General features: G+C 41.0%; 1 protein-coding gene across 6 annotated transcripts in view; it reads left to right on the top strand.

Moving 5' to 3' along the window:
• Positions 1-21,291, top strand: part of CTNND2 (catenin delta 2) — a 662,416-nt gene that overhangs the window by 351,452 nt on the left and 289,673 nt on the right. For 5 of the 6 annotated variants that reach the window (XM_069853473.1, XM_069853478.1, XM_069853475.1 and 2 more), the window contains 2 exons: positions 9,020-9,192; positions 18,425-18,986. In XM_069853473.1, coding sequence (XP_069709574.1) covers positions 9,020-9,192; positions 18,425-18,986 — 735 coding nt within the window. The remainder of the gene's footprint in view (positions 1-9,019; positions 9,193-18,424; positions 18,987-21,291) is intronic. The other variant, XM_069853479.1, reaches the window with a different exon arrangement.

Here is a 21,291-nt window from a genome sequence, read left to right as displayed (position 1 = left end):
TTCTGTATTTGTAGGTAGCCCTCTGAATGTTGGTAGAGCATGGTATTGCATATAAATTACTTTCTTTGTAAAACAAGTTTGTTTTCAGTGTAGTTGTTTAAGACTTGCTGCCTCTTACCTAAAAAGATGTGTTTGTTTCATAACAAGGAAGCTGCTTGAGATTTAGCATGTGAATTATTACTATTTAATTCTTCATTTTAAGTATGTGTTTGCTTCCCCCTCCTTTTTTTCTTCATTACTAGGGTATGGAATACCTTTGTTATATTGCAGCCTTGGGATTTTTTCTTGCTGTATAAAGGTACTGATATCTTTAATATTTAATGTCTCCTAGAAGGTAGATCTGGAAATATTTTCCTAGTGCTGTTCTAGTACTAGGCAATGCCTATTACTATTGATGTATTATGTATAATATTAGATCTTTTTTAATCATCCACTCCTTTGCAAAACTGGGCAACAAATAAAACTCAGCTTTGGGAGTGGTTTGCAACTACTTACCATGAATACAGGCAGTTAAATAAACAAACAAAAAAACTAGGTTGTAGGGTAGGGATCAATATTGCACTAATCTAAATGACCTGAGAGGCAAAAGAAACAGTAAGTGATGACTTACTGTTGTTTGAAATCCTTAATTAGGCATATACTAACAGTTAGGATCCTCTCACTGGGATGTGAGGCACCTCAACCTATTAACTCTGTAAATGAACGTTTAAAGGACATTAAAGGAGTTTTGCTAGTGTTTTCTTTCAACTGTTACTCAAATGAGCAAAGCAGGTTGAAGAATGTGTGAAGTGATTAATTACACTAATTAAAAACACTTTATTTACGCTTACTCCATAATTTATCATTACTACTACTGTCAGTTGATCGAAGGTGAGTGAAGTGTTTTTTATAATTGGTAAAGGAGGTAATTAAATGTTCATTTGAGCACGTTTTGGTCTGTTTCCTTTCTCAATTAGAACCGACATCGCAATAGATGACTGACCAAATGGAAATGTCTAACACAATAGTAGTGCCCACTTTACTGCTTACTTGGTGAAGGAAACATGTCCCAGAAAGCCAACTGACTTTAAATCTGAAGGAGAGAAAAAAATCCTTCTCCTCTCACTTGCACAATGGTTTTGTGAAAAACTAAGTAACAAGCAAGCAATAATCTCATGGGGGCTGACTAGATATATGTTTCTGTAGCACGTAGTGTAATTATTTTAGTCAATTCAGAAGTAATTATTGCATAGGTTTAGAATACTGAAATAATCATGCCTTTATCTTGTAATAGTATAGTACTGTATGTAACTTGTCATTATATGGTAATTATCTGATAATTGAACAACTAGGAGATAATGTATTATTGACTATTTGTTTCATGATAACTTCTGCTCCATAATGTAATATATTAGTCCTGGTTCATAATTCAACCTTTTTTTCCTTTTTCTTCACTTTTGAAGAATGGCCATAGTATTGCTATAGTATTATCTTTGATTGTTGCATACTGTGAATTTAAAAGTTGTGGTGTATTCCTTGAGATACTGCAGTCTAAGGATCAGGAAATCGAAGTACCTTTTTGCATGTTTGACTGGCAGGCACTAGGGATAGGCTGTATATTGATATCCACACAGGGCACAATTCTTTGGTCTCTTTTGAGTTCCTCCTTTACAAGTATCCCACATTCATCTGGCTGTTTAGCTTTGTGAGCCAGCAAAATTTTATTTCTATAAAATATTAAAAGTCTGAGTTTAAAATGCAGTTAATCTACAGATTTATAGTACTCAGCTGGCTGTCCTGTAGGTAAAAATATATTATAATGAATACTGATTGTACTTAATTCTTTGTCAGAATTTACATCGTGAGCTTGTTTATAAATACTCAATCATGCTGTAGTGCTATTAAAAATAGCAAAATTTGATAGGATGTGCTTCTTCACCCCACCACCTCTAATCAGTGCAAGGGTACTGGACCAGTATCTCAGCAGTCCGCATAATTTCTCAGCACTTAGACAACTGCTTAACTTCTGACACTGTTAAGCTCCTTAGAGCTCAAATTACTAGTGGGTTTCTTATGTGAGATACTTTTCTGCTTATGACCTCTGTGGAATATGATTCGGGTAAGCTTTGCTACTGCGTAATCACCAGACAAGGCCCTGCCCTCCAGGGGAAGGAAGAAAACATGTCATGACTCTATTGTCTGTTCCATTACTGATGGTGCTGGTGCAATTTTTTGTCATCTCTCACTGAAGCTCCCATAGGCTTTAATGACTGTTAGTGAATCAAAACGTCGGTACTGTGCTCATTCTCTTAATTTGGGCATTGTGCCGTCCTGACTGAGGCTGCGGATGACAGTGTGACAGTGGGCAGCTGAGCACCCAGCTTCTCTTGGGGTTTGCTTCCAAGTGAGTCAGGAAAGGAAAGCTACGTGCTGTACTCTTGTAGTTTGACAATGCTAGGAAGCATGAATCCCCTCTTGTTGCAGAAAAACTAACGGAAAGAATAATAGAATCATAAAATGGGTTGGGTTGGAAAGGACTGTGAAGTTCATCTAGTCCAATTCCCCTGCAATTAGCAGGAACATCATCAATTAGATCAAGTTGCTCAGAGCCCCATCTACCCCGACCTTGAATTTTTCCAGAAATATGCTTTTAAAATTTGGAGCAGTGGTGCTGACACAATTGGCCTGCTAAAGATTTCTGATAATATAGGCACTCTTTTACCAGCATTGTATTTGTTAAAAATTACTTATATTCATATGTTCAGTTGGTACATTTTCGCTGTTAGCACGCACTACTTTAAAACTCTTAGAATATCTCAAAAACTGATTTGCCTCCTACTAAATCAGCAACCATATTCCAATGGATTTTAATGCAGTAGCCCTAGCCCTTGGCAGTTTCTGAGCATAAAAAATGGACATTTTGGACCATTGTTCAATGTATAAGTCGGATTGTTCTGATGAAATGTAGGTAGAAAGACAGTTGCACAAGTAATGTATTTTTTTTATGCTGAGGAACAGGAAATTATTTAAAAGCAAAATACATTTTTTGACACAATGGAAAGCTTCTTTTATCTTGTTTTAAGTATGGTACAAAGCGTGGTTTGAAAAAAAGGAAATCTAAGGGATGGCCTAAATAGAGCAATATGGTAAAATAAATTATATTTGTGGGATTTTATTGTTGGTTTGTTTGTTTTTATTTTTTTTTACTTACTGATCTCTCATATCTTTTCACTTCTTGCATACGAACTAGAGTAATTAGTAATTAGAAGTTAATGTGTATTTGTTCTGTGCTTGTAACTAATTTTTTGTTGCCTAAGCAAACACTGGTAGAGCTAGAACAGTATGTGCAGGTACGGAGAAGTATCCTAGTATGCTGCTGTTCTGAAACTGCCATATAAAATATTTCTGCAGGCAAACATTCAGTATTCAAGAATTTATATTTTTTAAGCAATAATTCAAAATGAAAGTTCTAGGCTGTGATCTCTTTTTTTTGCTTGGTTGGTTTGGAGGGGTTTTTGGACTCTGAATGTTGGAAGAAGGAAGAGGAGAGATCAGAAAGGGTAGGTAAAAGATTTTATTTCCAAAGAAAATATTGTTCTTAAAAATAAAAGGACAAATGTTTTCATAATTTCTATTTTTTCCTCATTTTTGACCCAGCCATGGATGATAATAGTAACCTGGATTCTTTGTGTTTCTTGGTTTCCCGTAATCAACTGTTACTGTGATGTTCTTGAATTAATAATAATGTCATCGTTTAAGACCACTCACTTCCTTGGTTTGGTTTTAAATAGCTACAATGCACCTCACTGCAGCATGGCACATTGTGGTGTTATTCAGAAAGAACAACAGCAGCCTATGAGCAGCAGCCAGTGCAATACTTGATCCCTTGCAGGCGAGGAGCACAGTAATAGTCCCAATGTGATGGGTCTCACTGCAACTTTTGCCTTGTGCTTCTGTCAGCTCCTTGACATCCCCCTTGCCAGAAACAGGTAGATATTGTGGAAGCTCTTTTTCTATTGTGGCTTGTGATGGAGTCTATAACTCTCCAGTTTACATTTACGGCCAAATGCAATGGACCAAATGCCATGAATCAGCTTGTCCAGTGTAATTCTAGGCTATACTTATTTTGTCAAATGCAATGTGGGCAGGAGGTCGTGAGTGGGCTTTGGTGCTGCTCCCTGTAGTGGTGGGACTCATGGCAGAAGTGAGTACTGAACTGCATCTGCTCCTCGTCTCTGTTTTGCTTCAAATAAATGGTGCCAGATACTCTCAGGTGCTCAGAATCTTTAAACTGCTAGGCTTTTGAAAGAGAAAAATAATAGCCTATAACATAACTGCCAGTAAGAGGAGTGGGTAACAGAAACTAATTAAATTAAAATTAACTAATTAAAAAGGCTTCACAAGAAGCCTGCCCCCTCTCCTTGTTGTCTGAGTGGGTGACTCCTTTCCTTTCACTCTGCTGTGCCTGACAGCATCTGGATCTCCAGACCACAAAGGAAACTCATAATTCACAGAATCACAGAAATACTAGGTTGGAAAAGACCTCTTGGACCATTGAGTCCAACCATTCCTATCAATCACTAAACCATGCCCCTCAGCACTTCATCCACCTGTCTTCTAAATACCTCCAGGGATGGTGACTCAAACACCTCCCTGGGCAGCCTGTTCCAGTGCCCAATGACCCTTTTGGTGAAAAATTTTTTTCTGATGACCAGCCTGACCCTCCCCTGGCGGAGATTGAGGCCACTACCTCTTGTCCTGTCCCCTGTCACTTCTGAGAGGAGGCCAGCTCCCTCCTCTCCACAACCTCCTTTCAGGTAGTTGTACAGAGCAATGAGGTCTCCCCTCAGCCTCCTCTTCTCCAGGCTAAACAACCCAAGCTCTCTCAGCTGCCCCTCGTAAGACTTGTTCTCCAGCCCCTTCACCAGCTTCGTTGCTCTTGTCTGGACTCGCTCCAGAGCCTCAACATCCTTCTTGTGGTGAGGGGCCCAGAACTGAACACAGGATTCCAGGTGCAGTCTCACCAGTGCCGAGTACAGGGGGAGGATAACCTCCCTGGACCTGCTGGCCACACCGTTTCTGATACAAGCCAAGATGCCATTGGCCTTCTTGGCCACCTGGGCACACTGCTGGCTCGTGTTCAGTCACTGTCAACCCCCAGGTCCCTCTCCTCCACGCAGCTTTCTAGACAGACTTCCTCCAGTCTGTAGCACTGCACAGGGTTGTTGTGCCCCAAGTGCAGGACCCGGCATTTGGCCTTGTTAAACCTCATGCCATTGGACTCTGCCCAGCGGTCCAGCCTGTTCAGATCCCTTTGCAGAGCCTCCCTGCCCTCCAGCAGATTGAGACTTCCACCCGGCTTCGTGTCATCTGCAAACTTGCTAAGGGTGCACTCGATGCCTTCATCCAGGTCATTGATAAAGACATGGAACAGGGCTGGACCCAGTGCTGAGCCCTGGGGAACACCATGACTCACTTAAAATAGAGGATTTCCAGCTGCCTTAACTCATATGAAAACAAATGAAAAATAGTTATACCTACACCAACAAAACAGAGTTTAAATTTTTGCGAAGAAGAGAGAGTAGTTTGTTGTCAAGAGCCGTCAGCATATAGGATTACACGAACAAACCACTTTCTTCTGCGCTGGGTAAGCTGCAGGCTCTTCAGAAGGTTTGCTTTTACCTTCAGATTGAAATCTCAAGAATCTTAATGAGAAAAGCTATCCATCTTTTCTCTATCAGACAAGACAGGACTGCTTGCAGTACCTAAATCCTAAGAAAGGAACTTGTGCTTTTTCAAGATCACGCTGATTGATCTCCAGTGTATCTTGTAGTCTGTGTGCTTGGTTTAGGCCTAGTTATTTACAGGTGAGCAGCCACAACTCTGTTCTGTGTTTGCTTGAGAAATGTGGGCTTATTTTAAATTTAAATATCTCTCTGGCAGATTCTCTTGAACGACTCTGTAGCTACTTTATTGAAATGTATCTATGTTTTAATTGTTCATTACTGCTTGTTAAGGTACAAAATAAAAACTGCTGTACAGTAGTTAGTGAACTTAAAACCATGTGCTCCAAACTTTTTCCTAAAATGTTTTTTTTTGCAAAATTTGGCCAGAGCAGTGCAGGGAAACAATGTATGTGACTCTAGCTGGCTGTGTAAATCCCCTAGCAAGACACAGTAATATGAAAGGAACACTTGAAAGCCAGATGCAATGAAAATTCAAACATATTGAGTTCATAGCATGTGATAGTTTAATCATTATTTAAGCTTTAGAAATGTCACAGCATAATTACTTTCAGAATGAGTACAAACACTTTCATGCACAAAAATTGCTTTCTTTCTGCAACTTTTTCCCCTCCTGGGAAAGGTGTATTTTTGTGACTTTTCTGAACTTAAATCACGTCACTTGATCACAGAAAATTCTCAGTGAAAATTCAGAATAAAAAAGATTAAAATAAAGTCTACAGGTATATTTTAAAACTAAGTGTATTTTCTTTATGCTCTTGAAAAAAAAAACTGTGAAAATATTTCTTTCATTAAAGAATAAAACTTGCAACAAAACCAATTAAATGGAAAATGCTTAGTAAACCCTGTTTGCAGAGTCAGGGAATGGAAAGAAACCAAATGGTGGATTTATAAACAACCATGCAGGATTAAATTAATCTCTCCTATGCATGTGATACATTTTTAATAACCTTGCAGCATACTTGTAAGGAAAATAAAAGAACTAGAACTTTTCAGATTTGTTCTATACCTGCAATAATCTGATGAATGCAATTAACTTTGCAGTATAAATGGTGTTGATATGTAAAATAGCGTCATAATCACAGTCTACACTTCGATGCAAACCCTTCCATTTTACATAGCCTGCTATGATCTGTTTGTAATATGAGCAGTTCAGATTGGATTTTGGAAAATGTCAGTTATAATGGTTCTGCCATTTCTGAGAAACAAGCTAGGGGAAAAAAATACTCTTTATGTTAATTTGGAGGTGGGTGTTGTTTGCACTTTTTCTAAGTGGAAATCTCTTTGGAGGAGTTGTACCTCCTCGTAACAAAGACTTAAAGGATATAAAATTTGGCCTTTGTATCAGGAATATATTGAGAGTTAATTCTGGTAAAAATCATTGGAATTTTGATAGTGTGAGTCTTTTTCAAACTGATCTTTTTGCATGTTCTGTAGGAGCAAAACCAACATAGCCATTTCACATCCCTTAAGGTTTGTGTCCTTCTATGCTCTGATGAGCTTCTTAGTGCTAAACAGAAGATGAATCCATCTCACTATGAAGCCACTGAATATGCTATAGATGATAGCTGTTGGGTCGAAGGTAGACTTCTTTTGTAACTCACACAGTGACTCAGTCATAACCCTCTTCTTTTCTCTCCTCTTGTATGTCACTTGTTGGGCCCAGACACCATGGAAGAGCAAGCTAGATTACTGAAAATTAGACGAAACTAAAATCATTGAAGGTATAGGAAAGTATTAGGTGGGTATTCATTAACCACCTCCCTTGACCTGCTGGCCACACTTCTTTCTGCATCAAAAGAAGCGTGGACAGCAAGTCGAGGGAGGTGATTCTTCCCCTCTATTTCTCTCTTGTGAGACCTCATCTGGAGTATTGTGCCCAGTTCTTGAATCCTCAACATAAGAAGGATATGGAGCTTTTGGAATGGGTCCAGAGGAGGGCTACAAAGGTGATCAGAGGGCTGGAGCACCTCCCATACGAGGACAGGCTGAGAGTTGGACTTTTTCAGCCTAGAGAAGAGAAGGCTCTGAGGAGATCTTATAGAGACCTTCCAGTACGTGAAAGGGACCTACAAAAAAAGCTGCGGAGGGACTCTTCACAAAGGCTTGTAGTGATAGGACGAGGGGGATGGATATAAACTGGAGAGGGGCGGATTTAGGCTAGACATAAGGAAGAACTTCTTCACAATGAGGGTGGTGAGGCACTGGTACAGGTTGCCCAGGGAAGCTGTGGATGCCCCATCCCTGGAGGTGTTCAAGGCCAGGTTGGCTGGGGCCTTGGGCAGCCTGATCTAGTGGGATGCTCCTGCCCGTGGCAGGGGGGTTGGAACTGGATGAACTTAAGGTCCCTTCCAACCCAAACTATTCTCTGATTCTAATGTAGCTTTTTCTGTACAGAGACAGAAATAGTTTGCCATTAAAAGTGGTTGTGGGAGGTCACACCTGAATCACTCAACAATTTTTCCCTGTCTGGTATATGCTTTTGGAGCAAAAACTGGGGAATTGGCTATGTGTACATGATAAGCTAAATCACTTGTACGTGAGCTTAATGAATATTAGAACATGTGTGAGTTTCACAGAACAAATAAATAACTGTGGGAAATGTCACTCTTGATGCTCCCAACAGGCCCTTCAATTTGGAAGCCCCAATTTAAGCTTGCTGCTTGCACTTGGCTCTCCTGCCGTGCAGCACTATGATGGGGAAGATAAGATAAGCTGACAAAACAGTCATCAAAGATTCACTGCGATCAGGGCGAGTCCTACATGATGAGAGGAGCTATTAATATTTTAGAGGCTGCCATCCATCCCTACAGGCACCGAAGTATTACATCACCATGTATACACCACACAGTGGCTGTAATCAATACATCTAATGTGCTGGGGGGCCAGGGAGGGACAAGTTAGCATTCTCCACGCAGAAGGACTGGATATAATTAAGTGAAATAAACAAGGCTTATCCTTAGGAAAACCCTCATCAACTATTCTGAGCTGAAAACCAAGAGTTCTTTATCAAATAACACGGTTGGATTTGTTTAGGCTTCGAATTTCTTCACCAGTTAAAAACATGTGGGGTTTTTTTGCCAAGAAAGCAGTGTGGTCTGTAGCTGGGATAGCATAATAATGATGACTGAGTGGTAAAAAAAGGAATTTAATGTGTGTGACTTATTACTGAAATGCCAGACTGTGAAAAGCCGAAGCCACAGACATCTGATAATTTTGAAGCACCTTTTGACAGATAACACGGGTGTGCTCTTTCACTGAGACTTTCTGACAGCTCCCAAATCCTGTCCCTGCAGGGCCCAGCCTCCTCTCCCAGAGCGCGCTGCAGCTCAATTCCAAGCCTGAAGGGTCCTTCCAGTACTCAGCCAGCTACCACAGCAACCAGACCCTCGCCCTTGGCGAAACAGCAACCGCCCAGCTCCCAACCCGCAGCAGTCAGGCCAGAGGTGCCATCCAGAGCTACAGCCAGGTACGTGTCCTAAGCAGCCTGGGTCTCTTTCACCTGAAATTATGTGGGGTAGCTCCAAGGAGACAGGTGTTCTGTGCCTGCTGGTGCACGAATGTCTGCCTTTACTTTCTGTCTTCTTCACTGCAGTTGAAACAGGGTGGAGTTACCACCTTGATTTTTGTAAATCTAAAGTGGGTTGACTTGCATAGTAATAAAATAATCTCATTTAAAAGGAGATTTACATGCCAGGTTTACTTACTTGGTCGTGTATTTATTTTGGTGATAGCATGTTTAGGCATGTAAGTGTGGAAATTTTGGTGACTGTGCTAATTAGGAGCCCTAAATAAGGTCTAGTACCTCCCCACATTGGTATCAGGATACTACTGAGAGCAGTTAAGTGACAACAAACAAAACCAAAGCCAAGCTGACGCCAGTTGCGAAACCTGCTTGGGATACTATGCATCGCATGGTGCCATGGCCTAATCCCAGATACAAGGATCATTTTTTGTCTTTTTTCCCCCATACTGTAAGACAAGCAGTTTATCAGACAGACATCTTTAGGTTTCAAACATTCTGAAAGATTGTTTCAGATACCCATGAAAACTTCATAAATTTCTGGTCTTGTCTAAATGGTCCCCCCTGGCCGTACACATAACCCTCTCACCTTCTGTGCTTTTCATTGCAACGTCTGAGCTTCTCACTGGGAAGTTAAGCTTCAGTTTAGACAAGAATTTCTAGAAGTGTTCATGCTTCTGTACATAAATAAAGTCTGAGTAGGTTTTGTTGGTCAGCTCAGGTTATTTTCTTTGTTTAAATGTTAACCGCAGCAGCAAAGCAGACCATCTCAGTGTGACACTGAGACGCTTTATATTTTGGGATTCTGTAGAATTTAGTAGTATTTTGAATTTCAAAGCCTTAAATTGCTAAGAGATTTCAAGTATTACATAGTCATTGCACAGCTTGTGGGATATCGAGAGACATCATACAATATTCTATTCTCTCAGTTCGTTCAGAAAAACTCCCTATCCTCTAAGACTGAAAAATGAAATAAAGCACAGTTAAATTTCATTTCAAATTGGGTAGATTTTTTTTTTTCTTCTATAAAGGGTTTCAAATGAGCCTGTGTAGTGGTAAAGCCTCAGGGTTTTTCTCTGTTTACCAAAGAAGACCTCCCTGATGTTCTTTGGGATTAGAGCCAGCAGGCAAGCAGGATTCCAGCTAGAAAGAAAAAGGAGGCTATAATATCCAGTTGTAGCCTGGGAAGATGTCATCAGGAGTTGTGCTTTCTGAAAAGTATCATACCCTGAGGCCTGAAAGGGTGTGATGCATTCTTCAAAGAGGCTAGAAGAAGTAAGATGAAGGAAAAGGAACAGGTTGACAGCAACACAACCAAACAAAAAGGAACAGGCAGGAAGGGAAAGTGTACAGTTGTTTAGATGTTAGAAGAAGCGATATTCGTAATACAAATTTAATTATACTCATCTTATTATCCTCATCGTAGAAAAGGATTAATTTATGGAGAAGGGGAAAAAATAATGATCTAGATTTTTTCATTGAAATTACACTGAACAGCCATTGCTTAGATCTGAAAAGCTCTCCTGAACCAACTGCTTCACAGAGAACTGTTTACCTTCAGAAAGGCAACTAGTAAGTTAGTAAGGCAAGCTTTCCTAACCTTTTTTTTAAGTGGTATGAGAGGGCAGAAAACAGGTTTTCTTTCTGTGCTCCTCCAGATTGTATGGTAGATGTTCCTGCGGGAAACTAACTCACATAACATAATTATTCTTCACACCATCATCCTGCAAAAAGACGCTTGACATGTTCTGGTCAGTTAAAATACATCTTGAAAATATTAACAAATGGCCATATAAACTATGAACGAGTACCATAAAAAAGCATCTAAAGGAGGTTTTAAGAGAGGTAAACAAGAAGTGAAAGAATCAAAAGTTAAAATTAAAAAGTTCTGAATATGACCACTGCTGATCCCCCAATGAAGGAGAAAAGTCAATCCTTGGAATTGTTTTGCTATTGCTACTATAATAAGCCTCAGGAGTCAAAATCATAGAATCATAAAATATTTTGGGTTGGAAGGGACCTTAAAGATCATCTAGTTCAGACAGTGGTAATTTCCTTTGGTATTTGTGTGCAAGGAATATAGCTGTCTCTGAACATGAATGATAGTCCAAATGTGTGGGAAAAATATGTAAATAGTCCCAAGGCCAGCTGTGACAGCAAGAACAATTTCTGAAAATGCAATTGTATAAAAAAGAGAAACTAATTAGTCTTGGGACTTCCTGGATAGTGCTGCAAAGAGCAATCTAATGTTTTTGTCAATTAGGAGGGCTTCATTATAGATCATACAGTTTTTCCACTGCTTTGAGTATGTTAAAACACAAAATGTTTTATGTTCTAAATGATGCTGGAACAGGGATTCTCCACAACAACTGCTCCTGTGGCAGGGAATTACTCTGTTCCTCCACTGAAAACAGCTTTTCAGACATGCTGTCCAGATCCTGATATATGCTGTATTAATCAATTAAGGTTATTTGTGAAGAGTCAGCAGTACTGACTCTTGTACTTGACTAAGTTGCTCTTAGTACAAAAAAAATAGCAGATTTTGCAGATGAGTAACTCAAAAATTAATCCTCTATTTGGACAATGTAGTTCATGAGCAACTGATCGACTGCGTTTACTGTTGTCTTGAGAATGGTCAGCTTACATTGTAAATACCACAGGAATATAAAGGCTAGCATGTACTACAAATAGTGGTTTTCCTTGTGCTCTGCCCTGTGTTTGCAAGGAGAGGGGAAAGAAAGTGAAACTAGTTTACATTTCTGGATGAAGACTTGTTTAGCTTTCAGTGCTCCTGTTGTCTTCTCAAGGGCTGAGGCAGAAACAGACGTAAATCCTTACTGCATGTTGTCCTATGCTCCTGAAGCTTCTGGACTGAACAAGCCTGCAGGGAATTTGAAAACCCTTAAACCCAAAAAGTATATGTATAATAAAGGTAATTTTAAAAAGAAAAGCATTGAAAAAGTCATTTAACAGTTAATTTTTTTAACTTCTGTCCTTTTTCCTCTAAACAAGTCATAAGTTTCTCGCGGATTGGACCACCACACCTCACTAGTCCTATTTAGAGTATTAGCAAATGAGTACGGGAATGTGTTCACTTGTAAAGCAAAACCTGTATACTGGCCTTTCTCAGTTGGTCTCCTGGCTCTTCCTGCCATCAGTTGTTATCTGTGTCACAAGGTGACAGGATGCTTAATAATCTACCCAGACAAAATCTAAAATAAGGAGTTCACTTCTGGTAGGATGTGGCAGAAGATGATGTGTTTAAAACTGGATTCCGAATATGAGCATGAGAATTTTTCTGTCATTAAAGGAAGCTGATGAAATCTTAAGGCAGATTACTCTTATTACAAAAGTCACAGAGAACAATTCACTAGTGTAGCCTATGACAGTGAAGAACTGATCTGCATACTGCTGGTTTGATCCTACAATAGGTAATGATCACAGCTTCCATTGCTGCTTTAAAACCAGAGATTAACCACCTCTGAACATTCTGAAAGGTCCCTTCAGCTCTGTGGTGGCTGTAGAAGATTATGATGGTATTACCTACATTCATCTGTACATATGACCTTTGAGATTAGGATCAGGAAGGCTGACAAGTTTTCCTAATAGTGCTGGGGTACATTTTGCAAACACAGTATAGCAGTGACATTGTGCTGCCCATGACCTTTGTGATAAGTGATAGAACAGGCTACGTTTGAGGGATCCAGAGGTACAGGCTGGCATCTGTTACATGTTAGTGCATTTGAATATCGGTAGCATCTTTTTATTTATGTCAGGAACTTAGAAATGACAGCAAAGCAGTCCTGCAGAAGAAAGATCCTTCCACAGATGCTGCCCAGACACCAAAGTCCACATTACAAAGACTAAAAAATGTTAGGCATTTTCAATACCCTCTTCTGCCCTTTGTAGAACAGTTTTGATAGAGGAATTGGACCAGAGCAGAGTGATACCTCGTGTGGAGCCTTATGGAAGGTTCTTTGGTCAGACAGGGAAAAAACCCTCAATAGACGGGCAAGTCTTCCAGTCATTGAAAGGGCACAGAATATCACCTAGATTGTGAAACAGAGCTGGACCTTTAAAAGACCACTTGTGTCTCTTGAAAATCCTAGTAAGGCTGATCAAGTTTGCTGCCGAAATTGCCAACAACCACCAGTATCTGAGAAGCTTGGAGGGATGTCTTCCACACCACTTGAGCGTCCGATTGGAAATATCCTTAGACTGAAAGGAAAGGGTCTTCTGATAGGAAACAGTGTACTCCACCTAACTGGTTTTGTATTCATTGGATATGACCTTGTTTAAGGTCTTAAGGACCAAGTTAATGTTCCAGAGAGCAAAACAAGCTGAAACTAAAAATGCTTGTGGATATAAGTTGATACAGATCTAAGATGGGCATGCACTTTTACTCAAATGTAATGTACCTTTTCAGTTTCTTCTGTTATCTGTCAGAGGAGTATGCAGGACATCGAGCACAGATTATCATTTCCTAAGGGTAACTGGTACCATGATTCAAATCTTCCAGCACTTTTCTGGAAATTGTATCATTATCTTGTTTCAAATAAAATTACTAGGAAGCCTTTTCCATTCTTAGTTAGTTCTGTTTCTAAGACTCAGGCAGCTGTATTGACAGAAGTTCTGTTCCTTAGCCCCTGTGAATTATTAAGCACAGATGCACAAAATGTACCAGGTTTTGGGTTTGTGTTTTGGCACACTGAAGAAGAAAAGAGTTTGAAGAGATTTTAGATATTATACCGAATAGACCTGCTGCAACTGCATATCCATAATGGTCATCTTGTTCTCTGAGACTTTTGCTATTCAGGTTTTGCTGGTCTTGTGCACCATTTTTCCCTCTGGGAGCAGTCTCCGAGAATCAACATGCTGCTGTTTTGATAATTAGAAGCTGACCCCAAAGTGCTGTTGAAGCTGTCAAGTCATCCAGATTTTTGTAATTCCTTAGCTATTAAAAAATATAAGCAGAATAAGTAATTCAGCACAGGTATTTGCCCCTCTCAATTCCATTTCATAAAAAGAAATCTTGTATTGCAGTGTTTCATTTAACCTGTTAAGGTTCCAATTCAAATTAAATTCTCAATTGGAATTGTAAAAAAAACCAAAAAAACCCAATGTCTTGAAATTTAGTGCATTAAATGCATGAATTATAGCAGGCAGACATTACTTACACCACTATAACCTAGCTGGACACCCTAGGTAAAATTCTTTTTAGAGCTCTGCAGGTCTCTCTTTGTGTCAGTAGAGCATGATCTTTCTAGTAAGATTAAATGGGAAAGGAAATATTTTCATAGCTTTATTAATGTTCTCATGTTTTTTCACACATTTCTACTACAAAAAGTGATATATCAGAATCCATATATTGAATCCAAATAAGCAAATCGAGCTTCTTTTCTTCGGGAGGCCAGGAAAAAAAAAAAAGATAAATCACAGTGTCTTAGCTACTTATAGGGCTGTAGTAAGAAAGTCCTTGAGTTTTGCTCACACCTATGAAATAGACTGATGTAGGAGGATATAACAACTGGGAAGCAAACTCACTCTCATTAGTTTAGACACAGTTTCATTATCAGGTTGACAACCATAATGGATAAATGGAAAAATAAGGGAAAAATACCATTGTGCTTCATTCTTCCATATGAAGTTTAATGTCACATAGGAGGATGAACAATGACGTGTGTGTATACTTGTCCTCAGCAACAGCCAGGAAGAAACACGGGGAGAAATTAAAACCCAGTTTGCCTCTGAAAACAGGAGTGAAGAACATGACTGTACACTTGGCCCTTTGAAAAAAAAAAACCTGAAGAATCTCACAATAAATTTAAGACAGGTCTGAGATGAGTCACATCCTAGAAAATACTGCATAATAATGTTTTCATTGCAATCTGTTCCTCCAAAAGTTCTCTCCTTCACGCAGAGCAAATGCTTAGCTTTTTAGGAAGTGCTACACAAGGCATTTTTAATTAAGCATTTAATTCTTGTGTCCCGCCACTACACCTTCTTCCCTAAACCAGAAAATCACAAAGGGTTTTTTTTTTCTTTTTGAATTAGTACTTGCAGAACGCCTGCAGCTTTATAGAGATTTATTAGGAATATGGGATAATATTGGTTTACTCAAAATTAATTACTCTAAATCCTTGACACATCAAGCAGTGTAGGGGTAGATTAGAAAAAGAAATTCTTTATACACGTTGACAGTTCTTGCCTAAAATCATTACAACTGTCTAGGTTACCAGTGCATTGCAGAAGACACTGGTAATGTTCAGAAGACTGTATTGTGGAACAGTGCTGAATATTACAAAATATAGTAGTATTATGCCCCTTTGCAGTCCAAAAAGATACATTTATTAACATATTTCAATTGATAATATAGCGGGTTCAAACAACTTTCCTCGTGTGCAAAACATGCTTTGTCCATGTTGTCTGAAAACTTGCCAGCTGTTTCTGTTTCCAAAAAGTTGTTACTATACAGTTTAAACCTTGAAAATGAAAATTGTACTCCTGTCAAACACATTATTGGACAGTCATTTTCATTTGCAGATTAGCTCTTCTTTCCAATTTAAAGCACAGACGGTAAGTAGCTCAGCACGAAAGTAGCTTTTAAAAGTTCATTGATGTTACCAGAGTCTGCCTTCTTGGGTTTTGTTAGGAGTCTTTCAAATGAGCAACTTGAGCTTCTGGGCCATTTATGAAAATGTCAAGATTCTTAGTGCTGTGGTGTCTGGAACTCACGGCCACAATCAGAACAGTCCAACTCAGCAGCTAGCAGGCTACTTACATGTGATCGTCCTGCCCACCCAGGACTTACCATCTAGAACAGCTGGAGGAACAGTTTGCGTTACATTGATCTCTAAGACCATTGCTCTTAGGCGTTGAAAACGTGAAGCCAGAGAGTTTGGGTTTGGCCTCCCTTGAGATGCCAGAGCACTAGGAGTACTGGCAGCTTCCATGCTACAAATAACTAGGAGCAAAGCACCAGGAGCAGCTCCCCCGAAGCTCGCTCCTTATCCTTGTCTAGAAAAATAGATACTCTTCCCCCGAGATGCAAAGCATCTAAGACGAGGGGTGAGGCTCTAAAAGTTAAAATAGAAAAGGACAGAAGAATTTCCAGAGGGCTTACATAGGATGAAATACACATTACTGGCATTTTGAACCTCATCTATTCTTTGCTCTGATGAGTTCTTTTATCTCGTCCTCAGTTCCTGACCAATCCTTTATTGGGTATCCTAGTGAAAATTATTCAGGCTTCATAGCATGAACATGGTGCTTTTGTTTACTTTTTTTTTTTCTTCTCTGTAGGATGCCACTAAAAAACACATTGCTATTTAAATGTCAAAAACCACTGCTGCTGGCATTCACCACACCTTTCTAAACTGAGTCACAAAATTCATTATTGCCATTTTAAAGGCTTTTTTTACTAAGGAAATAAGGAGCTGAGAGGTGTGTGTGTTTGGGCAGTGCACTGGTCGCACTGATCCAAACTGCACCATCAACTCCTGGGAGCTGGAGCACCTTGTAAGGTTTAAAGTAAATCCCCTGTGTGTAAGGGTGAGCTCCATCCTTCACTGCTCCAGAAGCAGCTCAGGCACATGACTGTGATTTCCAAGAGGCAGCATCTGCTGAGGATTTTCACTCGCTGCCTCCTCTCTCTCCAGCTACTGGGATTCCTGGGAGTTCAGCCTCTCCCTTCTAAGCTACGAAGAATAAAGGGTTTGCAGGTTGGGCAGGGGTTGATCTATTTGAACCTGGGGTAGAGGCGGGGGTGCTTTTTTTGGAGCAAGAGACCCCACCAGCCGGCTGCAGCTTCACCCCGACGAGAAGTTTTTACTGAAGAACACTTACTATCCTTAATAAATTATATATGTGGAGCTAACATGCTTTCTAAGATATATAAAATATTAATATAAGGGAAAATAACTTAGGCAGGATTTAAAAGTAATGCACATTCATGCACTCTTCTTTATTCAAGATTAAAAAAACCCTCTTAAGATATTATTAAGTTTTTATATGCAAGTTTTTCTCTTCTACTCTAAACAAAGTCCAATGCCGCAGCAGTATACACTGTGATTTATTTGATAAGGATAGCAGTAAGAAAAATAGTTTCCTTTGGAAGACTTGGAAAAATGTTAACTGTTCAACTTTTTTGCTTTTTTTTTGACTTTTTCTGATTTTACTTCTATTACGTTATTTTTCAGTTGTTTACCTTTTTTACTTTTTACTTTATTTTTTACTTCTTTACCTTTTTTACTTTTTATTTTTACTTCATTTTAACCTTTTTTCTTTTTTTTACATTTTACTTTATTTACTTCTTTACCTTTTTACTTTTTATTTATTTTTACTTTATTTTTTACTTTTTGCCTTTTTTACTTTTCACTTTTTTACCTTTTTTACTTTTTTTTTACTTTTTACTTTACTTTTTACTTTACATTTTACTTTTTTACCTTTTTTTTTACTGTTTTTTACTTCTTTACCTTTTTTTACTGTTTATTTTTTACTTATTTACCTTCTTTTACTTTTTTACCCTTTTTTACTTTTTTTTTTACTTCTTTTACTTCACGTTTTACTTTTTTATTTTTTAATGTTTTTTTACTTTATTTTTTACATTTTCTTTATTTTTTTACTTTTTTATACTTTTTTAATGTTTTTTACTTTTTTTTACTTTTTATCTTTTTTACCTTTTTTTACTTTTTTAATACTTTTTAATGTTTTTTACTTTATTTTTTTTTTTTACCTTTTTAATACTTTTTTTTACTTTTACCTTTTTACTTTTTGCTTTTTTACTTCGCTTTTTTTTTTTTTTTCAACGTTACTTTTATATTTTCCCTCCCGCCGAGCTGTACGTTCTCAAAAATAGTCAGTACTCCAGATTCCCAGCGGCCCGGCCGGGGCGAGCTCCCCCGCACATGAAAGAAGCGCAGGACACGCCGATGCGAGAGGCGGCACCAAAGCTGCCCGCACGCTGCGGTTTCGGTGACCGAACCCATCCTAAGCTGGCATAAAAAAAAAAATTACAAAAAAAAAAAAAAAAAAGAGTTATGCGCTGGGCCGGTTTCCCGAGAGGCCGGCGACGCTTTAGCGTTCCCGAGGATCCCACCCGTTCCTGCGGAGCGAGGGGTTCCCGGGGAGCCGGGCCCGGCCGAGCCCCGCGGGTGACTGTGTGATTCTGTGCTTCCAGGGCCCGGGGGGCCGCGGCTCCCACCCGGGCGCCCCGAACGCGCCGCCCGCCGCCCCGCAGCCGCGGGAGCCCTTCGCGCCCAGCCACGGCAGCGCCTTCCACCTGCCGGAGCCGCCGCACGCCGCCGCCGCGCTCTTCTACGCCAGCTCCACGCTGCCGGCGCCGCGGGGCAGCTCCCCGCTGCCCGCCCAGCCCGGCGGCTCCCCCGCCAAGCTGCCGCGGGCCGGCTCCGCCGCCGAGGGCGCCGCCTACGCCGCCGCGCAGCGCCTCTCCTCCCCGAAGCAGTCCCCCAGCCGCCTGGCCAAGTCCTACAGCACCAGCTCGCCCGTCGGCATCGTCGCCTCCTCGGCGGGACCGTCGCCGTCCCCGATCCGAGTGACCTCCCCGCCCACCGTCCAGTCTAACATTTCCTCCTCTCCTATCCACCAGTTAAGCTCCACCATCGGCACTTACGCCACCCTGTCGCCTACCAAGCGGCTGGTTCACGCTGCCGATCAGTACAGCAAGCACTCCCAGGAGCTGTACGCCACCGCCACCCTGCAGAGACCCGGCTCCCTCGCAGGTAAAAGCGCGGCCGGGGCCGCGGGGGCGGGGGGAGCGCGGAGGAGGCGCGGGGCCGGCGGGAGGCGCGGAGCCGGTGGGATGCGCGGTGCAGGGAGGGATGCGCGGGGATGGGAAGGATGCGCGGGGATGGGAAGGATGCGCGGGGATGGGAAGGATGCGCGGTGCAGGGAGGGATGTGCGGAGCTGGGAGGGATGCGCGGGGATGGGAGGGATGCTCGGAGCCGGAGGGATTCGCGGAACCGGCGGAATACCCGGAGCTGGTGGGATGCTCGGAGCTGGGAGGGATGCGCGGAGCCGCCGCGCCCGCGGAGGGCAGGGAGGTTCTATGGGGAGGGAAAGGCGGCTCCGGCGAGCCCCGGGTGGCAGCGGCCTCTCCCGGGAGGGCGCTGGGCTGGCACGGGTGGCGGCCGAGGAGGGGATGGGCAGAGCCGGGTGGGTTTGGCAGCAAATCGATTCGGGGAGGGTTGCGGTTCCCGTTCCGGTGAGTGTGGACAGAGGTGGGCTGCCTGCCTGCTTCTTTGAGAAAGTACCTCACTTCTCCTGGCTCACCCCGTCCTCCGGGTGCTGGGCAGGTGTGCTCCGTATCGGGGGTGGGGGGGCACTGGGTGCTGAGCTCCTTGCTTTTGCCCATGGTTCAGGTGCAGAGTATGTTACTATGGTGAATCCCTTCTCTGCCACAATCAAAACCGTGAGCCGTTTGCAGAGGATCACTTTCCCCTGGGTTTACTGGCGGTTCTGGGGTATTTGGCAAGTTTTGGGGTTACGCAGCAGAAACTCCCGGTGTACTGAGTTGTGCCGAGTAATAGGTAGCAGTTATTTGGCTGTGAGTGCTCCTTAGAGAATAGGCTGTTACAGCTCGTTTAATGTCTCTGCAACCGCAGACTTTGAGCAGATCCTAGAAGTGAGACGCTGGTGCGCTGTTCTCTCAACCATCTCTCTGCTAAACTGAGCATCCTTCAGGGGTGGGTTTTTGTGTTCTTAAAATTTCCCATTTCATTGCTATAGTAACAGCTGCTATGCTCATATGTTCTCTTGTGTGACATAAATAGATTTGAAGATAAATAGGATGCATAGAGAGGTTTGGCTCTGTTTATCGGGCAGGTACACAAGTTTCTTGCTGGAGGTAAATCCTCTTCTCTTCCCCCTTTCTCCTCTCACCCACCCCACCTCTCCTGCTCTACAAGTTGTTGTCGTCCTATTTAGTTTCTCTCTGTCTAAACACACAGCTTAAATTATCTGATAATATAATATAATGCTAATGTATCTCCTTGTCAGAACTATTTGATGGGGGTTTTATTCTATTTAATGGATGGGGTTTTGAAAACTTTTTTGTTTATGCAATACTGGTTTTGAAGTTCAGAATGTTTAAAGAGGTGGCAGTCGCTAGATGATGCCAAGATTGAGATCTGAGGACATGTAACATCAATCCTGTTGTCAAACATTCAGTCTCAAATTACAAAGTGGTTTATTTAGCGCTTATATTAGTGTAACTTCGCACCAGTGTAGTCCAACACGCTGTTGGCTGCAGATATTAAATATTGCCTTTCTAGAGTGCATTGGAAATGTAGAATTGCTACAGATTTTGTATTTTAGGGAATTGTGCAGTGTCATGCTATAAAAAGAGTTGTTTGAGCCTAAAAAGGCATGGAGAGAACCATTAGTGTCAAAGGAACAATTTTTTTTAATTCTAAATTTTTCAGTTTAAACCATATACACCTGTATGAACTGCCAGTATTTCCATGGTTTTTCTTTGCCTTTGTTCTAGAATAGAAGACTTTGCCTAGGGAAGATTCTAACAGGCACAGTCTGTGTTTCTCTTTATGTACTTTTCGCATTTGAATTTGTATTGTACTGGAGTTTGTGGGTTTTTTTGAAGAAGGCATCTTTTATAGCAGCATTAAACTTGTTATGATGGCTTAGTCAAAACTTGTTCTGTAGGACATACGGCCCATCGTACTGACTCAAGCGCTACAGTGTTTGGGAAACTTTCCTCTGATACTAGGCTCAAATTGCAACATGGATTAGCACTTTGGGCCTTTTGGCCATTTTTAGTTGTAAGGCGTTCCTAATGGTGTTTTCTACTTTGATTTGACTAAAAGTTAACAAACTGGCTTTCATTTTCTTGGATTGCTTTCAAATTTTTGGTAAGACTTCTGCATCTTGAGTAATGTAGGTACTTCCCTCCCTGCCTCTTTTCAGGACCCAGAGTGAAGAGTTGCTTATCACTATTCATGGTTCAGGTGAAAGAAAAGTTTATAAATGTATGCATTTAGGAAATGGTTGATGTATTCTTGTGTGGAATT

The sequence above is a fragment of the Phaenicophaeus curvirostris genome, chromosome 3, assembly GCF_032191515.1.
Source record: "Phaenicophaeus curvirostris isolate KB17595 chromosome 3, BPBGC_Pcur_1.0, whole genome shotgun sequence".
Classification (NCBI taxonomy): domain Eukaryota; kingdom Metazoa; phylum Chordata; class Aves; order Cuculiformes; family Cuculidae; genus Phaenicophaeus; species Phaenicophaeus curvirostris.
This window is presented reverse-complemented; position numbering and strand designations above follow the sequence as displayed.